Source organism: Hypanus sabinus, chromosome 8, assembly GCF_030144855.1.
Source record: "Hypanus sabinus isolate sHypSab1 chromosome 8, sHypSab1.hap1, whole genome shotgun sequence".
In the NCBI taxonomy this organism is placed as follows: Eukaryota; Metazoa; Chordata; class Chondrichthyes; order Myliobatiformes; family Dasyatidae; genus Hypanus; species Hypanus sabinus.
The window spans coordinates 51,094,811-51,107,833 of NC_082713.1; the positions used below are offsets into that span (position 1 = coordinate 51,094,811).

Genomic DNA, 13,023 nt, shown 5'->3' on the forward strand with positions numbered 1-13,023 from the left:
CCTGCAGTAGCCTTTTCTTGCTATTTGCACTATCAGTAGTGACAGCTATCTAAATCATTTTGTGAAATCCTTCATATTTGAACCCAGTTTATCAGGAATTATGTAGCATTTGGAATTACTTTATAAATAAAAGTTGTTGAATATGTCGTTATCCATCTGACAAAGTCAGGGTGGGCATCTAATTTTGAAACAAGTTATCAGTAGCTTTCCAAGTGCACATTTTAAAGTTCTATTCACTGAAGATCTTGCTGCAGTTTCAGAAATTATCTGACACATTAAAGAATTAATACTATACAAGTACCATGAGACCAACTTTCACATGTATGATATATTGAGTAGGCAAAACAGGTTGATCTCTACAACCACACACTAAACTGATCATCTGCTAGGCAGTAGTGATCCCTGGCTTCCTGTTTTTCGGTTCCCAGTCTTCCTACAGCACGGGATAGATACTACCTATGCCGTCTGCAAAAAAATCTTTCAAAATTCAATTTAAGAATAAGTGAACCAGTATCAGTATTATCTCTCAGGTGAATATCCCCCTCACTGATGCCCTAATTACATTCCATTCCATTGGGCCATGTAATTCTTATGCCCAACACCAGTACCCCAACACAATATATTCCAAGCTCTGTTATGGGAAGAGATTACAAGGTTGACAAAGGATAGAAGTAAGGAATTTGCTCACTTTCCTTGATAAAGTGCAATATCACCACTAGTTCTTGAGAATCCTTGGCCCTGACCATTCAGAATAGCAAAGAAATAGTTGATATCAAAAACCTCAAGTCCTTACATTGGGAACAAAGAAAATCACTGTGCATTTGGCAGGAGGAGCTCACCACCCACCATTTAGCCCATGGAAGAGTCCACAGTTTTCATATGGGTCACATCAGTCTCTTCCAAACATAAACAAATGGAGTGAAAGCAAGTTATTCTACAGTCTAGGGATTGATAAAGAAGAGGAATACAAATTGACTGCTACTTCTGCTCCACATAAGCAAAATACTGTTTGTTTTGTTTGATGCTTGGGTCTCATTTAAATTTGATTAGCAAGTTGCCAGTGCTAATTGTGTTGTTTGGCAGTTTGGGAAATCTGTGAAGAATGTTGCATTTTAAAGTGACTACATTTTCTAAAGCAAAAGTGACATAGAAAAAAGTACACTGTTGAAACAAAAACAGCAAGTAGCCTAGTTTATGAGTACTAGCATCAAGGTAGTTTTTGAACGTGTCAATAAAGTAGATAAGCAAGGTAACAACCCATAATTCTGTCAACACTTCCAATTTAGAACAAAAACACAAATTTTCTAAGATTTGTTGGTTAATTATGGAGCATCTTTCCTTGTAGTAGCTCATGGCATCATGCAGTGAATATCTGACCTTTAGACTACATTCAGGGGTGGGATCATTAGCACTAACGATAGAGGTAGTAGTGCAATCACTCAAGTCAAGTATTATGTTTTCCTAAGGGGTTGTTCCCTTAATGGAGAATGCCTGTGTATAACTTTATTTAACAAGGTCAGGCTGATGCATGGATGGCCACCGCATGCTCTTTTACAGATTGGGGCCTGGGACCAGTGGGACTGGGGACCTTTCACTGCTGCAGCCTTCCTCTTCCTTCACTTCCATTGTGATATCTCATCAGCTTCCACCAGCTCCAGGTCTTGGTCGTATTGCTCTTTGTCTGGAACTTGTCCTTACTGCCATAGGTGACCCTACCAGGTGCTAAGCTCCAGAAGGCATTGCCCTTAGGGATCTCAGGAACTGACAAGCCAGTCCACCACAACAAGGTGATGATCCTTGAAAAAGGCTTAGGGTTGACAGAACCTTATCAATATATGATAAGTCTAATGACAGGAGTTTCATTGTTGGTTGAAATACGAAAGGCAGTGTTTCTAAAACAATGACTTTTTTTCTGAAGCTTGCTCATGCTCCAATAACATGTGATCATCAAAAGGCAGATCACTGCAATAAATATAAAGTGTTTAAACTCTCAATGCTGTCACAACTTCAGCACTTATGTTAGTTTTGTCTCTGTTGCTCTTTATTGTTCCCACTGCAGATGTTTCAAGCACCAAAGTTTTAACTGTTGAACTAACTTTTTCTTCAACATCAAACCCTTGTAAAATAATGCATAAAAATGCTGGAGGAATTCAGCAGGTCAGGCAGCATCTACAGATAGCAATAAGGAGGATACTTCAGGTCTATAAAAAATTAAGTTTTATATCAAATGAAATTCCTTTATAAGGTTATTCAGGTTTATTATGGGAATTTGAACCTGCTGCTCTTTTTCAGATATTTTGAAGGAAAATAGAACACAGAAATCTATAGCACTTTCACAGGCCCTACGGCCCACAATGTTGTGCTATACAAATAACCAACAGGTTACAATGAGACCTGAGACCCTCCCCTATTCGTGTGATTACTTTGAGTACAGGAGAGGAGATATGAAATGCTCAGATATAAACCTTTTCACTCTGGAAATCACTGGCCACTCTTCAAAGCCATCGCATCTTTCCTTATGTAGTAATATTTCTCACAAGAATCGAAATGCAGTCCAACCAGCTCTATACAAAACCACAATACATTCTGGCTTTGATACCCTTGAAATAAATGCAAACATTCCATTTGCCTTCTTTCATCTCACTTGCAAGTTAACCCACAGGAAATCCTGAACTCGTTCCCCAGTCCCATTGAACTTCAATTTCCAAATTTTCTCCATTTTCCTTTCTCTTACTATTAATTAGGGATCCCACTGATAGTGAAGCAGATCATAATGAATTGCATAAATATCTGACTGGTCAGGAAATGGGGTGAGGAACAGCAAGTGGAGTGATGCATTTTGCACCATCAAGCAAGTGAATATGAAAAATTATATTAAAAAACCCTACTAGACAGCAGGAGCAAACTGAACCTGCTGTGCTAATTGAATTCTCACAAGCCACATGCACCAAGAAATACAAGTTGAACATATGGAAAAGCGAGAAAATTTGTTGTTTCTTTAATTTATTGTCTGCATAAATTTGATGAGTGAATTTTTATTCTGCCATGTTATATATTCTATATTTTTTGTGATTTGTGAAAGGGCAAATTTCTGTTACCTGAACTGCCCTATTACAGGGCTACACTGTGCTTTCAAGTACATAGGCTAGCAAGTGGTTGGTAGTAACCTGAATGCACAATGACAAATTAGGGATGGCAAATCTGGCGACGCTGCAGAGTCAGCGGAGGTGCTGCCTCATGCCTCCAGCAACCAGAGTTCAATTCTGTTTTCACCCCTTGTGTTTTATGTGTGGAAGTCATATGTTCTCCCTTTGATTCCATGCCTGCTCTGGTCTCCTCACAATTGCCAATGACGTAGGTTAATTGAGCACTAATAAGTTGCTCCGTTATCATGCGGAGGGACTGTGGGGAAAACTAGAAGTAAAGTTAGGAAGGCTAAAGGCACCGCTTCCGTCCTGGAATCAAAACTGAATTTGTGTTGTCTACTCATCACCTTCTTTCTATTTTGTTGCTGAGCCGAAAGGGTTGCTGTGATTTCTTCACGGTATTTCTTGTGCCAGCAGTGTGAAGTGTTCTTACACCGTTTTACCGATGTTGTGGAATGCCCACCACGCTTTTCCATTTAATCCATCCCGTCACCAAGGTTCGTCTCCCTCCCTCAACGCGTCACCCGGATACCTGAAGGTCTGGGGTTCTGTTCCCTGTGCCTACACTTGCTCTTTATACCGGCTATCTTCCCACCACGTTCTCAGTCCTGATGTAGGACCCGACTAGAAACACCGGGAATCTTTGCCTCCACAAACACAATCCGACCCGCGAATTCCGAATTCCTCCATAGCCGGCTCCACCGCTTCGCATTTTACAGCACGCCGCCCGGTTTTGCGACAGTGCGACTTTATGCGGAAGTGCGTCGCTTGACGGCAGCGTGTCTCGTCGGGATCCATGTGCGGCGGCTGCAGGAATGGCAGGGCAGTCGGGGACGGAGGCGGATTTCACCAGGTGGGCAGGAGCTTTCTACACCTGGATTTCTGTGTGTTTGGGAGAGGGCATTGCTATAATCGTAGAAGCAGGGAGAGATCGGGATTCCGATGTTGTCACATCGCAGATAGTTGAAGACAAGGTAGTGAAAGCGAGCAGCAACACTGGTCCGATTTCTGAGGTGAAAGTCGGGTGATTTTTGGTTTTGGAGTTAGGGCCATTACAAATTGTTAGTATCTTTCAAGAGATCAGAAGCATTTGTTAGGAATAATGGGGTAAACTTCCTTTCCAACAACCTTCTTAAAGGTTGATTGTGTGGTGAGCAACAAATTTTGACCTAGCCATCACTGCACGTATCACCGGAGAAGATAACTTGGAACATATTTAAATGCAGTTGTGGTATTCATATAGAAGATCTATATAACGTGTTGAAACGTGGTAGCTCTCAAAGCATCAGGCAGCTAATGAACTTCTGCAGATGTAAACGGAGGAGTGTTCCATCAAAATGTCTTGGAGTCATTCAGCATGAAAACAGGCCTTTCAGCCCAACCTCATCCATGCCAATTGTGTTGCCCAGTGTGCTAGTCCCATAGCCCTCTAAACCTAACCTATCCATGTACTTATCCAGATAGTTTTTAAATGTTGCTAATGTGACTGCCTCATTGACTATTTTTCACATACAAGTTTATTATCATCTGACTATACATATATACAACCAATAGAAACAATGTTCTTCTGGATCATGGTGCGCCCACAAAACATATATCACACACAGCACATAAAACAATAATATTACCACAAATAAGTTAATGAAACTTATTCATAAAACTTGCAGTATGCAGCACAACAACTCGCTGTCCTAGCGATGAGATCTGGTGGTGGCAGGTATTCGCTAATCTCACAGCCTGAGGAAAGAAGCTGTTACCCAGTCTGGCATTCCTGGTCCTGATGCTCCTGAACCACCTCCCTAATGGTAGTAGGTCAAAGTGATTGTGGGATGGGTGGTAGGTACCCTCAACAATGCTACAGGCCTTGTGTATACATTCCCAGTAAATGTCACAAGTGTAGTGGGGGGGGGAGGACCCCAGTGATCCTCTTAGTGTGTTTTTACTATACTTACTATTAGCAGCTCATTTCAAATACACGCCACCCTTTGCATGAAGGTGCCACTGATAAATAAATAATTATCATTTATATTGCAGAACCTGCAGCAGGAGATTTTCTATGTAATCGTTTTATGCTCTTATTTCCTGTACAGTTGTGCTTGATTCCTTGGTCAGGAGTAATTTTTGAGCTGTGGTGCTTTACACTGGTGCAAGGAGGGATTTAAAGCACATTTGGAAACTTGACATTGCAGAATTTTGTTTCATTTACATTCTACCACTGCAAAGAGAATGTATGTGCAATACTTCAATACCTGATAAATAAAGTTTTGTACTATTCCATTTCATGACACAGTTGAACTAGGCATTGGGACTAAAAGTGCATTTTGGGTCCTGGGGTGTGCTTGGAGTAGTTAGCTGAGTGATCAGATGCCTGATAATTTTCTCTTTTCCATTGTCTGTTGCCGTGCACTGCTCGTCATTATTGGCACAGTGGAATTAGAGTTCACAGATCTGATTAACTTGGAATTGATGTTAATTGCAGGCCTTTTATAGTGATTGTGCTTTTCCCTGGAGCTGACAGTTGCCTTCTATAATTTAACTACTCAATAAGATGGTTTATTCATGTCAGCAGAAAACCAAGTGGGCTTAGAGTGAGCAAAATCTCAACCCGAAACATTAACAGTTTATTCCCCACCATAGGTGCTACCTAACCTGCTGAGTTCCTCCAGCGTTTTGTGGGTTCTTTTGATTTCCAGCATCTGCAGAATTTCATATGTTTATGATTTACTGCTGCACTTTGAGTTGGTGTCATTTTCCTCTCGAGGTGGCTTCATAAAGTACACTCTGGCCACTTTTATTTGGTACATCCTGATGAAGTGGTCACTGTTCATGATTTTCTGCTGCTGTAGCCTATCCACTTCAAGGGTTAACGTGTGTTTGAAGATGCTGTTCTGTACACCACCGTTCTAACGCATGGTTATTTTGTTACTGTCGCCTTCCTGTCAGCTTTAACCCGTCTGGCCATTCTCTCAGACCTCTCATTAACGAGGAGTTTTCACCCATAGAGCTGGATGCACTTTTTTTTTGCACTATTGCCTAAACTGCTGAGACTGTTATACGGGAAAATCCCAAAAGACCAACAGTTTCTGAGGTTTTCTGAGATACTCAAACCATCCCATCTAGCACTGACAATCATTTCACGGTCAAAGTCACTTAGATCACATTTCCTCCCCATTCTGATGGTTGGTCTAAACAACGATTGAACCTCTTGATCATGTCTGCATGTTTTTATGCATTGAGTTGCTGCCACATGATTGGCTAGTTAGATATTTTCATATTGAGAAAGGGCACAGCTGTTCCTAATAAAGTGGCCGGTTCGTGTATGTTCCCAAGGGCAAGTTAAGAAAAGATGTTTGTTATTTTTAGCTTGTCTTCACTAAAATTGTCAGTTGACTGACATAATTTCAGAAACTACCTCATAAAGTAACTGAGAAGTTAATATTATGTGATTTTAAGTAATTTCCAGTAGTTAGGACAAAAGAATGTTTTTGCTTCACATAATTAGTGCATATGAATTGTGAATGAGCTTGTATCTGTCTATTTCAGAGATTTACTTTTCCTTGGTGTGGAAGAGGAGGATTTGTTTAAGACTAAATATTCCTTGACTGCCAGCGAAGATGAGGTAATAACTTCTATATCTTGAGGTCTTCTTTAAATTATTCTTTGAAGCAGTAATGGACAATCAGAGTCAAGTTTATCATTGACAGTGCATTACATAAACATTCTATAAATTGCAAGAAGAAATAGACTGTTCAGAAATCTCATGGAGGAGGTGAAGATGCTGTTCCTAGAACATTGAGTGTGGGTCTTCAGGCTCCTATACTTCCTTCCTGATGGTGATAATGAGAAAAGAGCCTGTCCTGAGTGGTGGGGATCCTTAATGACGGGTGCTTCCTTTTTTTTTTGGGTATTGGCTTTTGAAGGTATCTGATGCTGGAGAGGCTAGTGTCCTTGATGGAGCTGGCTGAGCTTACAACTGCCTGCAGTTTTTTCTGATCTTGTGCAGTGTCTCGCCACACCAGATAGTGATGCAGCCAGTTAGAATGCTCTCCATGATATATCTGTAGAAATTTGCCACAGTCTTTGGTGACATTCCAAATCTCAAATTTCTAATGAATTGTAGCTGTTGGCTTTCCTTCAGAATTCATTAATATGTTAGACCCAGGGTAGATCTTCAGCGATATTGACACCCAAGAGCTTGAAACTGCTCACCCTTCCCACTGTTGACTCCTCAGTGAGAACTCTAGTGGGTTCTCTCAACTTTCCCTTCCTGAAGTCCATGATCAATTCTTTGGTCTTCTGATGTTGAGTACAAGGTTGTTCGTTGTGACAAATCAACCAGCCAATCTATCACACTCCTGTACACCTCCTCAACAGTTGTATCATCGGCAAATTTGCATTTGTCCTGTGCGAAGCCACACAGTCATGGGTGTAGGGAGAAAAGGGTAGCTTTTTTTTATTAAAACTTTTTTTGAGTTTTCAAATAATTACAGAAATAAAAGAAAATATATGAAAATATATATATATACCCTACCCCCTTCCCCTTAACCCCTCCCCCCTAACATCCCTATATAAAAAAGAAAGAAAGAAAGGAAAAAAAAAGAAAGAAAGAGTGCCTGGATATCGGAAGATCCCCACATGCTCCATGGAGTTCGTAATAACTTTAGTATATATATTTACTTCTTTCCCCAAATAACCAATTATTTCATCTTCGGAGCACCTATATATTTAATCCTGTCTTTTGTAAATAAGGGCGGCAAATTTTCAAAAATGTTTCATATTTATCTCTTTAAGTAATTTTTTCAAGTGGAATACAGCCATAAATTTCCTTCTTCCAACGATCTATACTTAAGTATGTATCCGATTTCCAAGTAACTGCAATAGCCTTTTTGGCTACTGCCAATGCAATTTTTATAAATTCTTTCTGATATTTATTCAATTTGGGTTTAGGTTTTATCCCTTCAATATCGCCTAGTAAAAATAATATTGGATTATGTGGAAGTTGTGTTCCAATCATTTGTTCCAATAAAACTCTTAAATTTGTCCAAAAAGGTTGAATTTTAGAACAAGACCAAAAGGTTGAATTTTAGAACAAGACCAAGTAGAATGTAAAAAAGTACCGATTTCTTTGTTACATCGGAAACACTGATTGGATAAATTTGGGTTTAATTTATTTATTTTTTATAATATATAATTGATGTAAAAATTATATTGCACTAAATCTTAATCGGACATTTATTGTATTTGTCATACTATCAAGACATAGTCTTGACCAATTTGTTTCTTCAATTTTAATATTCAAGTCACTTTCCCATTTTTGTCTTGACTTATGGACTCCTTGTTTAATTGCCTGCTTTTGAATCAAGTTATACATACAAGAGATAAATTTTTTAATCTTTCCTTTTTGAATTAAAGTTTCTATTTCATTAGATTTGGGCAATAACATTGTTTGACCTAATTTTTCTCTTAAATAAGTTGGAAGTAACAAAAAAGAGTATTGTTTGATACTTTATATTTATTCTTTAATTGATCAAATGACACTAATATACCTCCTTCAAAACAATCTCCTATATATCTAATCCCTTTTTGAAACCAATTATATAAAAGTTGATTATCCATTATAAAAGGAATAAGTCTATTTTGAATTAAAGATCTCTTTGCTAATAAAGATTTCTTCATCTCATCATCAACATTTATCTTATTCCATAAGTAAATCAAATGTTTTAATATAGGAGATTCTTTCTTTTCCCGTATCCATTTAGATTCCCATTTATATATAAAATCTTCTGGTGTATTTTCTCCTATTTTATCTAGTTCTATTCTAATCCATGCTGGTCTATCTTTCTCAAAAAAAGATGCAATAAACCTAAGTTGATTTGCTTTATAATAATTCTTAAAATTTGGAAGTTGTAACCCTCCTAGATTCTTGACATCTTACCTTTCCAAAGAAACTTCCTCACATATTTATTTAACTCTTGAAAAAACTTCTGGGGTAGTTGTATTGGTAGTGATTGAAATAAGTATTGTAGTCTAGGGAATATATTCATTTTTATGGTATTTACTCTACCTACTAATGTTATTGGTAATACCATCCATTTATCAAGATCTTCTTGAATTTTTTTCAGTAATGATAAGTAATTTAATTTATGTAAGTTCTTTATATCATTATCAACTCTTATACCTAAATATTTTATACCATTTGTCAGCCATCTAAATTGAGTTATTAATCGACATTGACTATAATCTCCTTTAGTAAGAGGTAAAATTTCACTTTTATCCCAATTTATTTTATAACCTGATATTTTCCCATATTCTTCTAATCTATAGGATAATTTACGCAATGAGTGCAATGGGTTTGTTAAATAAAGCAGAACATCATCAGCAAATAAGTTAAGCTTGTATTCTTCCTGATTAACTCTAAAACCCTTAATATCTGGGTCCATTCTAATTAATTCAGCTAATGGTTCTATCGCCAACACGAATAAAGCAGGTGATAATGGACAACCTTGCCTAGTTGACCTTGTTAGCTGAAATGGTGTTGAAATTTGACCATTTGTCACTACTTTAGCTTTGGGATTAATATTTAAGGTTTTAATCCATTTTATAAAATATTCTCCTAATCCATATTTTTCCAATATTTTAAATAAAAAATCCCATTCCAATCTATCAAATGCTTTTTCTGCATCCAAAGCAACTGCCACACTCATTTCCTCCCTCTTTTGTGCCAAATGAATTATACTAAATAACCAAGTTACATTATCTGCCGATTGTCTGTTTTTAATAAATCCTGTTTGATTCATATGTACTAATTTTGGCAAGTATTTAGATAATCTGTTAGAAAAGATTTTTGCTATTATTTTATAATTGTTTAATAAAGAAATAGGTCTATATGATGCTGGCTTTAAAAGATCTCTTTTTTTTTGGCAATACTATTAAAATATCTGTCAATAAAGATTCTGGAAGTTTATGCGTTCTTTCCACTTGATGTATTAACATAAAAGGAGGAATTAATAAATCTTTAAACTTTTTATTATATTCAGGCGGAAAACCATCTTCTCCTGGAGATTTATTACTTTGAAGTGATCCTAGGGCTTCTTTGACCTCTTTCAATGTAAAAGGCATATCTAATCCCTTCTGTTCTTCCGTATTTAATTTTGGAAGAGTTACTTGTGATAAAAACCTTTCTATCTTGACATTATCATTTTGTGATTCTGATTTATACAACTCAGAATAAAAATTCTTAAAAGTTTCATTAATTTCTAAAGGTTTATAAGTAATTCTATTTACTCTTGTTCGAATTGCATTTATTGTTTTAGAAATCGGGTCTGTTTTTAACTGCCATGCAAGGACCTTATGTGATCTTTCACCTAGTTCATAATATCTCTGTTTAGCTCTCATAATTGCTTTTTTCTGTTCGATATGTCTGGAGTGTATTGTAACTTCTTATTAATAAGTTGTCTTTGTTTTTCTTCTGCCATATTTCTTTGAGATTCGTTTTCTGATTTTGTAATCTCTTTTTCCAATTGATCTATTTCTATCATATATTCCTTCTTAATTTTAGAAGTATAACTTATTATCTGACCTCTCAAGTATGCCTTCATTGCTTCCCACAATATGAATTTATCATCAACTGAATGTGAATTTGTATCTAAAGAGAACTGAATCTGCTTTTTCATAAATCACAAAAATCTTGACTTTTAGTAACATTGAATTAAATCTCCATCTATAAATTGATTCCTCTTTATCTGTCATTATCATTGTCATTATCAAAGGAGAATGATCTGACAATATTCTCGCTTTATATTCCTCATTTTTCACTCTATCTTGAATATTCGTTGATAATAGGAAAAAATCTATCCTTGAATATGTTTTATGTCTATTTGAGTAAAATGAGTAATCTCTTTCTTTTAGATTAATTCTTCTCCATATATCAATCAAGTTTAAATCTTTCATCAATGATAGAGTTAATTTTACTACTTTTGATTTTGTGACAACCTTTGTTGATCTATCTAAGACTGGATCTAGACAAAAGTTAAAATCTCCACCTATTAATATTTTGTCATGTTCGTTAGCCAAATTCAAAAAGACCTCGTATAAATTTTACATCATTTTAATTTGGTGCATAAATATTCATAAAAGTCCGTAGTTCCGAAAAAATTTGACAATGTGTAATTACATATCTCCCCGCCGAATCAATGAATAAGTTTTGTATTTTAATTGGTAAATTTTTATTAACCAAAATTGCAACTCCTCTCGCCTTTGAATTAAATGAAGCTGCAATAACATTTCCAACCCAGTCTCTTTTTAATTTCTGATGTTCTTTGTCTGTTAAATGTGTTTCTTGTAAAAAAGCTATATCTGTTTTCATTTTTTTAATGTATGTTAGAATTCTTTTTCTTTTTACTGGTCCATTAAGCCCATTAACATTATAACTTAAAAAATTCAGTAAATTAGTCATTATTTTTAATTATGTTACTCCAAGCTATTATAATATCTAATCTTTCAACTTTCGTGGTATCTTGGGAGATCTTTTTAAAATTCTCCATGTTGCTGTGTGTGTCCCCACCAATCATCCAGGCAGAAAGATAGAAGAAAAATAGAGTATAAAGAAAAAAACAAAATACCCCCCCTACTAATATTGTGGGGAAAAAAAGGAACACAACATTACCCCCCTTTGTTGTACGGGTCATGGCAATCGCCATGATTACACACGTGAATCCCGCAGTAAACGATCCAAAGCTCCCCAGCCCCCCCGCAACATAAAAAGTATATAGTATATATAAAAGACAAGAAAAAAAATACTATTCTCAATTAGTATTTCTGAAATTTTGCTTTTCTCCCCTGTATCATCCTTAAATGTCCATCACTTCCATTCACTGTCTCTATCTTCATCTTTAATCCATCACGCTTGAAAGTCTCTATGCGTAATTAGCGAATAGATGGAAGTTTTTGTGCGAACTCCTCCGCTTCTTGATAATCGGTAAAAAATCTTCTTTTTCCGTCCTCCAAAAAAAATTATCAGCGTTGCTGGGTGACACATTATAAATTTATAACCCTTTTCCCATAAGACATTTTTTGCTGGGTTAAATTCCTTCTTTCTCTTCAAAAGGTTATAACTTATATCAGGATAAAAAAGAACTGCCTTCCCTGCTATCATCAATGGCCCGTTTCTCTTTTTGGCACATTGGGCAGCCGCCTTCAGGATCTTTTCTTTATCTTGGTATCTTAAGCATCTTATCAGAATTGATCGTGGATTTTGATCAGCTTGAGATCTTGACCTTAAGGCTCTGTGAGCCCTTTCGATCTCAATTAGAGTTTCTTCTTCCATTTCCAATATTTCAGGGATCCATTTTTGAAAAAAAATTATTGGATCGTCTCCTTCTATATATCTTCTTTAAGTCCAACTATTTTAATATTGTTTCGTCTACTAAAATTTTCAGGCTTATTAATTTTTTCCATAAATTGTTTTCTTTCTGATGTCCAGGCAGTAATATCATCTTTCATTTTATTCATTCTTTCAACCATGTCTTCCATTGTACTTTCCAAATCTATAATTCTCTTTTCCATTTTTTCCCATCTTTTTGTCATTTTATCAAGCATCATCTCCATATTTGTCATGTTTCTTTTGATTACTTTTAATGCGCCTAGTTTACGCATTATTTGTATCAAAGTCTTTTCTATATTTCCAGAAAGACTTTTACCTCCATCCTCGTCTGGTTTTTCCAGAGAATCTGACTCTCCCTCAGATTCACTTTCACTTTCTGTTTCAGTCGTAACTGGGATTTGTAGTTCTGGTTGCTCCCGTTTGCGCATGCTCCTTCCTTCACGTTTGCACAGTTCTCGTTGATCTTTTCCTTTAGAAATGGTTGATGTTGCCGCA

General features: G+C 36.4%; 2 protein-coding genes across 2 annotated transcripts in view; one reads left to right on the plus strand and one right to left on the minus strand.

Moving 5' to 3' along the window:
* The window catches only part of zdhhc9 (zinc finger DHHC-type palmitoyltransferase 9), a 151,017-nt gene extending 147,179 nt beyond the window's left edge, over positions 1-3,838 (minus strand). Inside the window, exon 1 of the mRNA XM_059977157.1 lies at positions 3,494-3,838. Within this exon, the coding sequence (XP_059833140.1) occupies positions 3,494-3,622 (129 nt within the window). The 5' untranslated portion in view covers positions 3,623-3,838. The remainder of the gene's footprint in view (positions 1-3,493) is intronic.
* Positions 3,839-3,887: 49 nt separating this feature from the next.
* si:dkey-251i10.3 (uncharacterized protein LOC553498 homolog) overlaps positions 3,888-13,023 on the plus strand; it is a 59,314-nt gene continuing 50,178 nt past the window's right edge. The window contains exons 1-2 of the mRNA XM_059977156.1: positions 3,888-3,999; positions 6,690-6,765. Of these exons, the coding sequence (XP_059833139.1) occupies positions 3,962-3,999; positions 6,690-6,765 (114 nt within the window). The 5' untranslated portion in view covers positions 3,888-3,961. The remainder of the gene's footprint in view (positions 4,000-6,689; positions 6,766-13,023) is intronic.